Source organism: Patiria miniata, unplaced genomic scaffold (assembly GCF_015706575.1).
Source record: "Patiria miniata isolate m_02_andy unplaced genomic scaffold, ASM1570657v1 HiC_scaffold_1, whole genome shotgun sequence".
NCBI lineage: Eukaryota > Metazoa > Echinodermata > Asteroidea > Valvatida > Asterinidae > Patiria > Patiria miniata.
Window position 1 is genome coordinate 1,856,789 of NW_024037047.1, and position 14,491 is coordinate 1,871,279.

The window sequence follows — 14,491 nt, forward strand, 5'->3', positions numbered from 1 at the left end:
AGCAGTATTTTCTGAGGCAAACGTGGCAGTATATAGCTTAGAACATAACACCCGCACGCACTGCCGTTCTTTTCAATTGTTTACGTCATGTTTAAGCTAAAGCGCGCGTGCTCAATATGACGCTAACAATGCAAAAAGGACGGACACGCGCACGTGCATTGCAGGGCGATACATTGTCCAGTATGGGTGAATACTACTGGATCAATGGGTGAATAGCACTGCATACCATGTTTTCGTATGTACACGGGCACATTATTTTTGCAGTTGACTGAGCGACCATTGTAGGTGGTCGAACTTCAAACTTGGCAAAAGTTTTGACGTAAGTGTGCGTTCAATCTGTGAAAACAACACCATTGAATCGCGTGCGTTGTTTGCACGAGCAGTTCTCCAAAACTCTGCAAGTATGCAACCTATACCAGCGGCAAAGCAATTTGCGTTTCCCGAACATGCACATTTTTAGACGGGCACTGCACTAGTATTTCAAAAAGCCAATGGACTTCAGGACCACTTTTAGGGCCCGGATCATCTTTGTTTGGAATTTGTTTTCCAAAATCATTGCGTAACCCCCCAAACAAATTGAAGAGAAAATGAAACGCGATAACATAAAATTTAATTTGATGTTTGTTCCAAACACCTTGGAGAATTGTGAGTATTTTTATACTGAGTTTATGAAATGGGTGTATTATCAATGGGGTCTATATGCAAGTTTACTAAAGTCTTCAGCCTCGTGTATATGCTCAAACTAATAGCGCCCTTTTGTGGCTGTATATCTGAAGCAACTATAAATTCTGACCAGTCATTGTGATCTTACCATAACTGACAAAGACAATGCCCAGAAGCCTCCCGACGCCATTGTGACAACACAAAGCACAGTAGAACGTAAATAAAAGTGTGACAAACGCAAATCGAACATGCACAACGTCACTATCTGGGATACAACGCCGAAAATCACGGAGACAGCTACGACGGACGTTTCCTCGTGGTAAGATTCATCGCTTTGGTACAGCCATGACAACACCTCAATCAGGAAAAAAATAACCCACAAAACAGGAACGAGTGCTCTTATCACCTACAAATGCAAAAAAATATATATAAAAATAAGAATAAGAAAACAAAAGAGAAGCGCACAACTTGTACACAAATGGTCACTAATTAAAATCTTTCTATACTTGTAACTAATACACTCTCCAAACTATCAAAAACCTAACCCCTTCCTCTCTCGATAGGTTTTGTTCAGGCTGGTCACCAACTACCAGAAATCCCTATGGATTTCACAGTGTAACCGTCAAAGCCTGTCTAAGTGGTTTGATAGATAGGTTGCTAATTAATACCGGTACAGGTTTTGTAGCAGCCATTTTAATCTGTGAATTTTACCAATATGATGCCAATTTACAGACATATATTTAACATTCTAACCTGATACATTTTGACCCATAGGGTCACTCACTACAGATTGTCACTGAAAGAGGGAGGGTTATGCTCATCAAATAGAGCACAGTCCTTAAACGTTGTTTTAACAGAATAGTTATTCTCAATCTTTGTACTGTCATTTTCGAGGGTGTTTGGATGCCGTTTTGGTTGTATGCTGATGGGAATGTTCTCATTCAATGCAGAAACTATAGGGTAGCCGCTGCTTCAGCACTAAAGGTAGCCAGAAGTGGTTTGTTTTATTGGCTGTGGTAATTTTCTCTCTCCCTTAAGTTTTTAGTGATTAATTGTTGCTCGAATATATGTCAATTAGACATGTTGTGCACAAATTTTTTAATGAACACGTTTTGAGTTCACTGCCCATCAGAACAGTGTGTGCCTTAAATGACATCACGGTAACAGCTCCCTCTTCAGTTGTCTGAAAAAGCACGGAACCGTTTAGTGTCCAAGAAGTGCACTTATCACATCATCTGAGATTGCAAAATTGCGAAACAAAGGTATCAAACGTATATCATGGTTCCCAATTAAATAATTGAGAATGGACAAAAGTAGTCGCTTTCAAATGATACCGTTATTTCATAGAAGGTAGCAATTTAAATGAAATTAAGCTGTAACTTGAAGAGTTTTTAGATACTTACCTTTGTCAGTTTTGCCCATGGATTTGCATAGTCTTGTGCCCAGGCAAGGAGAACTTTTAATGTTTTCTCCCGATGTCGAACGTATTTGGCTATTGCATTCTGCACTAAATCCAAACTGAGTCTCGAGTCAGGTTGGCTATGCATTTGAGCTGTGAAAAAGAATGCAGAAATTCAAAATAAGTGAAAATGACAGCAAAAAATTGTACCGAATACAGCAGTCGAGCTGGATTTCATGGGACCATTCAACGTAATTTGTTACACCTATGCTTGAAAAAGCACTGTTGTGTCCCATTTATTATCATTTTCTATTTTCTTTTTTTTTGCCATTCTGAAGGCTATTTTGCTGCATTTTGTTTTATGCTAATGCCAGTTTCCATATTTAAGAGCAAAACTTTGATGGCATTCCGAACAGAAACCTCAATGTTACAGCTATTTCAGCAACAAAAACAAGTGCCAACAGTTTAGAGATTTTGCTGTCAGAAATTTTCTCTTCTTTGTTAGTGCATTGTTACACGTACATGGCAGTATTAAGCCAATGAGCAAACTTTTCTCACCAAAAAATAATGTTTTCAATGAGCAAATGTTTGGTTCACAACTTGGAACAGAAAATCACTAAACTAAACACTGTCTTCCTAAAATGACATCAAAGCAACAGCGCCCTCAGTTGTCTTGTATGTAAAAAAGAAGTGCACTATTCAATAAAATTATCACAAAAGGGGTGTCAAATCGTGTTTTATACATTTTAAGAGCAATAAAAAGTTGATGTGTTCCTCAGAAAAATTCGTCGCATGAACCTTTTAAAAAATGGAATAAAAACAAGTTTACCAAATTCCAAAAAGCAGATCCCTTGTAGCACTTTCAACAAAAGGGCGTTCATTACTAAAACATTTACCTTGTTGTTTCCTTCTTCCTGACCCTTCAAAGAATTCACAGCCTCTGGTGTAATCATCTGCCGACATCTCCACCTTTTCGATGGGCAAGTCCGCCTTCAGACGTTGCTGGAGCTCCCCGCTTGAGTACTTGGCCCAGAATCTCTGGAGGCCATCTTTACTTTTGAAACGAAAGGTGACTTTGACGCAACCCTTCTCGACGCCAACAGTCGCCGCATCACACTCTCTGCAGATGTCTTCCAGTGACGTCATTCCCGGCTCCTTGGCTTCCACCAGGCCTCGAATTGTTTCCAGCAAATTTCGTGTTTGATCATCGTCTCTTGTCCCTTCTTTTGTTCCGTAAAGTTTAGCTGACATGTCTATACAACAATTGAAACATTGGTCAAAGGTAGAATTATCCCAAGTCGGTAAGTTGTGTTGGCATAATGAGACAAGCTTGACCCGAAAGTTCCAGTTTAAGTCAGAATGTCATACATTTATACCACTGTCCCAGTGACTCTGAGAGGCGGTCAGTCAATGACTCAGCAAATAACTCAGTCAGTCCGTCAAAGGACAATACACTGGCCCCGCGGATCCAGCAAAATATAAAAACATACATGTACATGTAATTTTAACCGCCAGTATGGACGATTCCTAATACAGTGGGCCACCAAGAGGTTGCGACGGAGAGTCATTTTCTGTTTAAGCAGTGCATTGTGGGAGGCCGTGGCAAATTCGCCATGGCGCGGGGCACTTAAATCGTACTTGTTGTCCTGCCAGTAATTTTGTAAGCGTTATGATTTGATTATCTGTTATTTGTGTTGCCTTTTATCAAGATGGTGTTTTTGTAAGACGGCGAAATTCTTTCACGGTGCCCCAATCTATCAAAAGATGTCTTAAAGTTTTTGGCTGACATCACTGAAATCGTGGCAAGTCGGCCATGTTTTTGTCGACCGAAAACCTAAACAAATGGACTATCCCCGACAACCTCTTGTCTGCGCGCTGTATTTGGAATCACCCGTTTCAAAAGCACAACTGATCAATGTGTTTTTGTTTTATTATTATTTTTTTTATTTTATATCAAATCACTCTCAAAACTCTCCTTCCACACAGCCAGCTATTCTCACCGTAGTTAAATGCGTTTCCTGTACTGTCACCGAAAGTCAAAGGGCTTTGGGTTAAGTAGAAGTTGTTGCACTTGTAGTGAATGATTGTTTCAGTATCTCCTGGCTCTTGTATCTCGGTCGACGTATCTCTCTCTGGACTCCTCAATCTGGATCGTTTCGAACTCCTCTTTCGCGCCCTACTCCTTGGTTCGGCCTGATGTTGGTTTGTGATGGCTTCTCTGCACTCGTTCCCTGCATTTCAATTCAAAAGTATGAAAAACATGACTTGAAAATAGATTTGCCAATATCAAAATTTCGTTGCGTATCAGCGTTATTTCATCTTAAGGTATGTATAGGCCTAAAGGAGTATAAATGGGTACTGGCATTAGCTGGAGAGTAACCTGCGATGGACTGGCATCCCATCCAGGGAAAATAGAAATATGTTCAGTCGTTCCATGCTACTGAACCTGGGGATAAACGCCGGCCCGATGGGCCACGTACACTGGCTCGGGACAGACTTTACTTTACTTTACTATGTGGCTACTGGTAAAGAGTGGGCGCTGAAGAGACGAATGTCAGGGAAAAAAGCTTATGAGACACAATTTCTTGGTAGAGAGAAACATGTACCATTGTACCTGACTGTTTTGGGGAACCAGATGAACTGGAACTCCTTTGGTCTTGTCCGGCAGGGGCATCGTGCTTTGTTTTCTTGTTGCAAGGCACCTGTAAATGAAAACATATTGAATGAAGAGTGAAATGGAAAGTCACTTTCTGCAATTCCATTTTAATAAATTGTTTGCCTTCAAGCCATCTTGGAGGTATAGAGAGTGGGTTTTTTTTCAAGAGGGTTACAGGCAGACATAGTTATTGTGCATTGTAACAAAAACATACACCAAAGATAGCTGACGAAAGTAATCAATCAATTTAGTCTTGCTCACTGGGTTGCAAACAGGCAAAACACACACCATATTTCGTATTTGTTTAAAGCTACAGCATCTCGTGACGAACACATTCCACTAAATTGGTAAATTATGTGATTCAACATGTCCCCAGGGCTTACTATCCTTTCAACAGAACAGGTAGTGGTGTGAGCGTAATGCTCGACACCATGGAAGCGAGTTAGAGTGTACTCTGACCTGAAGTTCAGTGTTGGTCGACTCAGAATGCACTTCTTGCTTATTTATACGCCCGGAGGAATCTGAATTACCATCCGGTCATGGCACTATTGACTTACCCCGGCTGAGCTTGCAAGTTGTACACTGTGCTCGGCTTCCTGAGCGTAGTCTTTTCTCAAGTCGTCAGGATAGGCACGCTTTCTACACGACTCACCTGTTCCCTGTTCACTTTCCCCTGTGTATGTGAATTATCGTCTTTGGTGATTACATGAGCGAAAAACTATAAATATACCGGTTATAACTCCGATCGTTATAGGTACATAGGATCATTTCCTTTTGTACAATTGTTTTGAAGCAACACAATTGCTCATAATCCTGTAGAAGAGAAGGCCTACACACCATCTAAATGTGTTGAAATTTCTGAATAAAAGTAGGTAAAACCAATGCACTTTCAGTCTTGCCAAGAACACCAAAATTTCTCGTGAATACATAATGAGCAAGATAAACAGTAGTCCCTGTCTTCTGAATGCCAGGTGGGACTAATCACCAAGGAGGTAATTCAACATTCCTGAACAGTAAACTTCCACAGGTCCAAAGCAGATAAGAATAACTAAATGGAACAGGTGGCTAAATACAAAATAAAGGAAATGCAGGTCTACAGTAAACGAACAGCTTGGACAAGTCTAACTAATGAATAAACATGGCAAACTAATCAGTAAGAAGTCTGTGGGAAAACCACTCCTCTTGGCACAATAAAACAATAAAGGTAATGAAGAAAAACACCATCCAAAACTGAAATCTGATGTCAAAAGAGAAAGTATCAAATCAACAATTAACCTAATAATCAAAAGGCAATGCAATGCATCTATCCAAGTCATTCCTCGGAAATTAAGTCAATGAAATATAAATCAAACTTCTGACAACACAGTTTTCCTCAAAAATAACAGAACTCTAACATGTCTAACGATCCTGATCAATCAAATCAAATAATACAAGCTAACTTTCTTCAAGTAATTTCTAAATAAACCCAATCTTAAAACTTCAAGTGATAATTCCTACAACTTACAAGGCTGTTCAGGAATTCAATAAAACTTGATTGTCAAAACTCTGAACAATACCAAAACAGATCAAAACTTCTAAAAAACTTAATAATACACTTAATGAGAAAATACAAAGAAAAACATATATCAGAACTCACCAATAACTCGAGCAGATAAACTCTCACACAGGGCAAATCGCACCCAAGAAAATCAAGGGGGAAAGAGAGGAAATATAATGCACGGTCCTCTCTCTACTGCCGCTGGTCTGCTACTGATCATGAGGGGTCTGTGGTCTTACAGGGTGGCAGGGCACATGGTCTTGAGACAGGGGGAACCAATGGCATGGGAACAATATACATACAATGTGGACTGTTACTGGGGAAAGCTAATCAGGGGGAAACACTACTTTGAAAGGGTAGGGGACATCTAATAAAAACACTGGATCTTCTCAGGGGATCTACTCCTATCCTAAAACACTACAAAATACATTGGAAAAATACAAGTTAAATTTGGCCCTGCCACAATATCATTACGTGCCTTTAAAACGGACGCAGTTTTCAAGGACATACCTTTTGAATTCCAGCTGCCCATGATTTGTCGGATGTACGCAACGTCTTTTGCAATGGTATAGTTTTGACCTCGTTCCTGTGTACGTGCATGGAGGTAGAATTAGACAACGGTTGATTCTTTCTTCTTCGATGTACGTATAGTATAGGCTCGATTCGTGCAGGTTAATTCAACTTTCAAGCAAAGAACAAAGCAAATGTGGGCCAAATTAACCGTAGTTCGTGCGATACAAATAGGCTATGCTCATTTTACTTTCCAATCCCACACTAATAAAGTGATAGAATATGCATCAAATCAATGCACATTTAAGCAAACCACCCGGAAGTGACAATGTTGCAACGTATGGATATAGGGAACGATCACAGACTTGGACGATTCACCACGCAGCCATGATGTACTACTAGACTTGTTGCCAGTCTGTGAACGGTCCTTAATAAATAAGAAAACACAAATTTCGCCACTGCAACTGAGTATTAATCATAGGCGTCGCGAGGGGGGCAAGGGGGGCACTTGCCCCCCCCCCCCCCCCCAAAAAAAAAGCCGCAAAAAAAGGAAGAAGAAAAAAAAGAAAGAAAAAGAAAAGAAAAAGAGGCGCGAAGTCATAGTAGTGTATATTTAATAAGTTGGGGGGGGGGGCAAAATGTCCCTGACCCCCTCTAAAACTGATAAATCGAGAATGTATTGAGAAAAAAAAGAATGTTTTGGAACCAAAAAGTTTTGCCCCCCTCTAGAAAAAAAATCCTGGCGACGACCATGGTATTAATCATAGTTAAAGATGTGTGTACGTGGACTTGGGGGTTGGAGGGAAACCCAAGGGGACTGGTCTTATTTATCTCAGGATTCATCTAACATCCATTATCACACTAAAAATTATTTATTAGCCTCGCGCAAGGATGAGCGGTTACCCAGACGCGAGGGGGACAGATAACGAACGACTGACTTGGGGCAGTTACCCCTCAAACTACCCCTGCTCTAAATCCTGCACATAACCAGTCTAATTATGTTTATTAGGGACTTACCATGATTTCGAAACCAGAGAGGCTTTGACCCACAATAAGCGGTAGCTATTGAGCGCCTGTGGTAACAATGCACGCAGAGAACGATTGCACTCTCGGTGACCCCTGCAAATAACTCAGAGCTGTTCAAGTATTTTTTTTTATTTAGGGCCTACTTGCATGCATGCATACATACATATGGGAGACACGTCACTTGAGCACGCGGGTTATTTTGATTCAAACTTTTTTTAATGTTTCAATATCATGGCAAAGCTCGCCCCTCGTACGATCCTCGTGTGAATACTTGATGCACAACATCGATTGTCATTTCAATTTCAAGTTTTTCAAACGCAAGTAATTAATATTTATTACGGACTCTTTTAATAAGCATGGTGGGTAAATAAAACTCACGTTATACTCGGAAATACATGGGTGCTATCCAAGATTGTCGACGAAATACATTCGGCAAACTCCGGTCAATTTCGGAATCAGGAGGCATTCCTCCCGTAGTCATCAGACGGTGTTATTTTGTATTGCAATATATCACTGACGGCTACCTGAACTAAGAGTCATCAGGAATAGTCAGAATATTGGTATGGGAACCAGACTAATGGATATCTGGCTATGCAAAAGGAGATAAGGGTGTCAGTTTATTTCACTTTAGTTGATTTCAATCTAATACACTGTCACTTGTAACAGTAAAATATTCTGCCAGACTTTGCAATCCCATTAGGCTTCGCCTACGATACGCTGCCTACGTGAGCAACACCACTTGAACACTCTGGAATTACTCATTTGCTTCGATCCGATTAGCCCCGCCCAAGATTCTTTGACCTATCACAGCTTTGATAAACGTCTGCCAAAAGTCACGCAGACAGTAGGGATAACGTCACAGTAGTTCCCCGCCGCAATTCTCCCCAAAACCGTGCCTTTGCAACTTGTGGCCCGATTCCAAGTCCTTTTAAGGGAAAAGTGTTATTGATAGTCAAATTGGTGTTGCTTTTTTTTGGGGGGGGGGCCCTTGATGGCGACAGCGAATGAAATCGCTCATTCAAGCCCGTCCGGCGCTGGCTTCTGGGTCTTTGCAAAAAAATATCACGCCATACGTGCTATTACATACAGGAGCTCTGTCTGTACAAAAAAAGACCAAATGCAAAGCCGTGGGCATAAATGCACTCCTGCCGACTGTTTTCCCGAGGCCGGATTTGTTTCGATCGTTGCTCATGCGCGTCTATTTTGTATGAATAGAGCTGAGTCATCGCCAAACCGGGCCATGCTGGTTGTGCACCCGCGCTTGTTATTTTGAATAGGTTTACTTTTCATTTCTCTTTTCCCCCCCTGTATTTGTCATGGTATTTTCCCCTCTCTCGGGAATATAGTCATTGGGAACTTACCTTGTGCTTTCCACTCCTTACAAATTGAGGGTTTAAGAAAAGTACCCTTGCAAATTACACAAGTAGCTAAACAGAAATATGTAAAGCTCCGCTACCCTTGAATAGAAAAGGGCAAACCTCGATGTCAGCCGTTGCACGCAATCAGTTATGTTCTTTGTATCTCTTTATAAAGCAATCGATGCCAGTGTCCCCGATTTTCTGGTCCCCGGCGAGAAAAAAAATGCGATAAGGCCAAAAAAATATAAAAATAGTCTGTCTCTAGTCAGACCGAAGTTCTGGATTTTTTTTTTCAAGTTTGAATTGTACAGACAAGGTAGGTAGTATTTTGGTTTTGTGTCCTCATTATACATTGGTGTCCTCCATAATTCGCCTTGGTGCCCTTTATCATTTGCCTTGGTGCAATTTCCCCATTCCTTGGTGCTCCTTGGTACAAAAATGTGAGGAGGTGCGGCAATAGAGGGCGCTGTTGTAGCTTCCGTGTTAATTTGAAGAACAAAAACAGGTTGACGCGCTTGATAAAAATCGACGCACGTGCTGAAAACAGACAGAGTATTTTTTTTGGGGGGCGCCTAATAAACTAATGTATTTTAACCCATTTATTTAGATTCCATGGTTAAATCTTGGCTCTCTTTTCCAATTCATCGATCACTATTGTTGAACTCCTACCTCGGCAATAAAATTAGAATACAATTGCTGCAGGGGCTGAGGAGGGAAACCCCTCGTTTCCACCACGGTAAAACTGGTTCCCGGTCGCGTAGTTTACGGTCACTGAATTTCTGTGTATACAGCAATTTGTATGGAACCCCTTAAGGGACAGGGATGATGAAGGTTTTTGTTTTACGCGGTATCGAGGAAGGGATTATCTTTGAATTCCGGATTTCTGTGATAAATTATCACGGTAACGCGTTATCGAGGAAGGGATTATCGTTGAATTCCGGATTTCTGTGATAAATTATCACGGTAACGCGGTATCGCGGAAGGCAATTCAAGCTTCCGTAGCCAGGGCTCATTGTGCACTCGCACTTGTTCTCCATGAAACTTGACTTTCATTGGGATTGTATTTTTTTGCGATTTAAACACTATTGCTTTGGTCGTTTATGTTTGATTGTATGACGATTTCCCATGACATGAAAATAAATCTCCTAACCACAGAGTTACCGGAACTTTCTCTGGCCGTGCCCTGAGTGTCAACGTCAGGGTCAGTAGCAAGGTCTACACACCTGCTGTATCTCGGCTGATTCAACTCCCGGAGCTATATGAGCCACAAGGACGAACTCAATGATACTCCGAACTCCTAGCCAGGCAAGCTTTCTTTGATGTTTTTCTTTTCAAAAGTTTTAGCGCTGGTTGTTTTCCCCCCAGAAAGCAGTTCAGTGGATGACCGGAAAGGCGCTCTCTTGTGATTTAAGACATTTGTTTTTAGTAACAGCCAGCATGCAGAGCGCCCTCACATTATTAGGTTCCCAACGACACTGTATCCACATTTCCAAAGATGACCCATTTTTTCATTTTTCTCACGGAGCGAGTTTGACTACGATTCCATCCAGTATCATTAAATCATCCCTGATTTATTCATGTACTAACGCACATTTAGTTAGGGGCCTACTACAATTTACAATTTATTCGGGCTTTTTATGACTTTGTGATTAATTATAGCATGTGCGAAGCTACCCAGAATGTATTTCCCTAATACACCTCCTCTTCGGCAACACTGCCGTTCCCAAGTTCGTTGAAAGGCATACGACGTAACATGAAAAACTATGACCTAATATGCAACTGGGATACCTAACATTTTACACGGTTATGTCATGTTTTGCACTAAAAACGATACCCCAACCTCAGGATCGCGAATGGTCAAGCTTCAACTTAACGTGGGCTAAGTTTTGCCATTTATTCTATTCCATTGCTGTGTACAGCAATGCAGAGATGGATCCAAGAGTTTTCAAAGCGGATGGGTGGGGTTTTGATGTGCAGGAATTTTTTGGGGGAGGAGGCTGAGGAGTTGCAATTGGCGCAATGGATCCAATAGACCCAAATTTGTAATTTCCACTTCTCGAGATGTTTATGTCCCGTCACAGAAAGAGCAATGCATGTATATGCCAGGTCGACGTCGTGTAAAGATGGGCAGTATAGCGCCCATTGGGCCAATCTGCAAAAGTCTCTCTTCGACATTGTGACGTTCTGAAGTCACATGCACTCTTTCCTTTCATTGGTGAGTTCAGGCGGGGGAGGTATTCTGTTGCAAATAAATATCTGGCTATGAAATGAAAATAAAGGGTTTAGTTTCTTTCATTCTAGTTGATTTCAATCCAATGCAGCGTCACATACAACGGTAAAATACTCTGCCTGATTTACGGCCTCAGTAGGCCGGCTCCGCCCACTACACGCTGCCCACGTGAGCAAAAACACGTGATGCCTCACAAAAGCGTGAACACTCTAGAACTGTACCCATTTGCTTCGATCCAGTAAGCCCCGCCCCGTAATGCTTTGACCAATCACAGCTATGATAAGTTTCGGCCAAAAGTCACGCATGCGGTTGGAACACGGGATACACGTTACACAGTAATGTCTACGACGAAGTAAAGTGCCCCACTGCAAGTCTCCAAAAACCGTGCCTTTGCAACTTGTGGTCCGATTTCAAGCCCTTATTAGGGAAACATGCTATTGATAGTCAAATTATGACAATATTTTGTCAGGCGGCAGCGAATGAAATCGCTCCACGGAGCGCGTCGGGCGCTGGCTTCTGGGTCTTTGCGAGAAATATCATGCCACACGTTGCATTACATTATAAGAGCTCCCAAATCCATTTGCGAGTCATATTAGTGAGTCTCCCTGACGACAGCTTGCCTTGAATACGCATCTACATGGTATCCGCCAAACCCACCGGTGATTCTAAATTCCAAAGGAATGGAGAGAAATAAACGTTAAGATTTGATTCAGGATAAAGTCAACGCTGGTTGAGACCAGTCTCTGAAGGATTCGGGACTCGTTTGGAAGGGCTGACAACGCGTCAATACAAGGACAGGAGAGACCTAGACGTTTGTTTCCGGATAAGTCACCGCTGGTTGAGACCTGTCTCTGAAGGATTTTGGACTCGTTTGGAAGGGCTGACAACGCGTCATTACAAGGTACGTAACTATTTCACTCTTAGTTTCAATTACATTGGTGCCAGTGATATAGTAGGGTGTCAGCCTTGGCCTTAAGGCTGCCTTAAGGCTGGCCAAGGCTGGATTTTAGGGCCTTGGCCTTAGTCTTAAGGCTTGAGGGCAAAAGCCTTGGCCTTGGCATTGATGATCAATACCTTGCAAGGCTCTTCAAAGCCCATACAATTTTGGATTTTCTAGATCATTTTTATATCAAATTTGTTTGAAAGTTTCCTGTTTGCTATCATACAACTTACACTCAGCTCTCTGCAAAGTCTGCAATCTAATTAATCATGTTACATACACCTTAGATCGGTGTGTTGACACACTTTCAGTTAAGTTTTACAGCACACCATTAATATTACCATGATCCCAGTTTAGTTGTGTTTACTGGGAAGGGGCGTAATCATACAAGCAACCTTACAGTCAGATGGGACGGGGTATAGGGGCCCGGCAACCGTGGGTCCTTTTTAATCAGACTTGAGAGAAGTGTTTATTCAAATGAAAAGAATAGGGAGGTAAACGTGTATGCGCAGGCAAGATGCAGAGATAATAAAATGGTGTTAATTTGTTGGAAAATTCCAAGAAGATTGCCGCCGCGAATCAGGATTGATTTAAATGGGGAATGAAAATGGCATCGGCAATTTTTGGGGTGCAAAACCAAGTCGGAGGGCGAAAGGCTCTGGTAGATGATGTAGGCCTACATTTATCTTGCGACTGGAAGCGAATATGTCTGTTAATTTATGAGTTGACTGGTAAAGACACCAGTGTAGGAATATGAACTGCCTAGCGCGTATTTGTTAAGTTCTTTCTCTGCTTTAAAAATAAGTATTTAGCAAGACATTGTTGGTGATTGTCTCTGCAAATGTACCGCAACAAATTGATTTCATTGACAAGTTCTTCAGACAGAAAGTGGCGTGGATATGTATAGCAAATACAGCCCAGAGATATTTGACATTAACCTTTCAAATGTGAAAAGAAATAATTTTCCAAATAATACTTCAACTCTTAGTTACATGAGGTATATTGACAAGGTATATGAGGTATAGGTGCAACTTTATCTACAACAGGCAGTGCTTTTCTTCCTCAAACTTTTGTTCGCATCCCCCCCCCAAAAAAAAAATAGGAATGACCCTGCTGATGCCTGTTGTAAGTTCCATTTGCTTTCCCTCTCAGTGATTCACGGCTGCAACCTTTTTGGAATTTTCCAACAAATTGACAACTGATTTTTCCATGAATCTTGCCTGCACATACCGGTGCTTCGTTGCTCTTTTCTTCAAGTAAACGGTTCTATTAAAAACAAAACAAGTAACAGAACCAAAAGTCTGATTAAAATTAGGACCCATGGTTTTGGGCCGTTTACTCCATCACATCAAACTAACACATATTAGGCTGCATGTATGAGTACGCCCCTTCACAATAAAATCAAACACATAACATTTCATAAGAAAGTGGGATTTCTGAAGACCTGAACTTGTATTTTGACACGAGGAAGTCCATATACATTGTATATGAATGTTCTAGTCAAGGCAGCTTGTTCTTCTTTATACTAGCGATTTGTGATGTTGTGATTTGTTTTATATTGGTAGTCGTTTTGTATAATTTGATGAATTTCAAATTGGCACTGAGGATAAAAAAGTAAAAAGGTCTTCTATTTCATATAATGGCTTACCACCGACAGCCTTAGTTTCAATTCCAATTTGAAACTCGTCTTTGGGGCTTGCCTTGGCCCGGGCCTTGAAAGTCAAGGCCTTGGCATTGGCCTTGGATGATAGAGCTTTTGCTCCCACACTGATTGGTTCAAGTGTTGTTCATTACCTTTAATAATATAATAATACTAATCTGATATATCGCCAAATTAGACAAACTGACGCTCAATGCTCTTTACAATCAAAATTGACTGAACATCTTCAAAACCTGGAATAAATAACAATATATATATATATATATTTTTACAATGTCATTTATTGTTTAAACAATAATAACTATCTAATTTCATTCTCTGTGGAACCAACAAATATCAACATCATCAGCCATCTCATAAATAACGAATAAAATACAGAGATACAGTTTATTCAATGTATCTGTTCCCCCCCTCAGGGAATGTCTTGTGTGCACGCGCACCTATCAAGCAATAACACCTGTTGACTTGCCAGTTTTAATTAAATAGGTTTACTTTCATTTCTCCTTTATTGG

General features: G+C 41.0%; 1 protein-coding gene across 1 annotated transcript; it reads right to left on the minus strand.

Annotated features, from left to right (window-relative positions):
- Positions 1-796: 796 nt before the first annotated feature.
- Positions 797-7,089, minus strand: LOC119725300. The gene is made up of 6 exons (XM_038196716.1): positions 5,276-7,089; positions 4,677-4,764; positions 4,063-4,293; positions 2,959-3,315; positions 2,067-2,215; positions 797-1,069 (listed from the first exon to the last, which is right to left on the minus strand). Exons 4-6 carry the CDS (start codon positions 3,311-3,313, stop codon positions 797-799), a joined length of 777 nt encoding a protein of 258 aa, XP_038052644.1. The 5' UTR covers positions 3,314-3,315; positions 4,063-4,293; positions 4,677-4,764; positions 5,276-7,089.
- Positions 7,090-14,491: the final 7,402 nt, after the last annotated feature.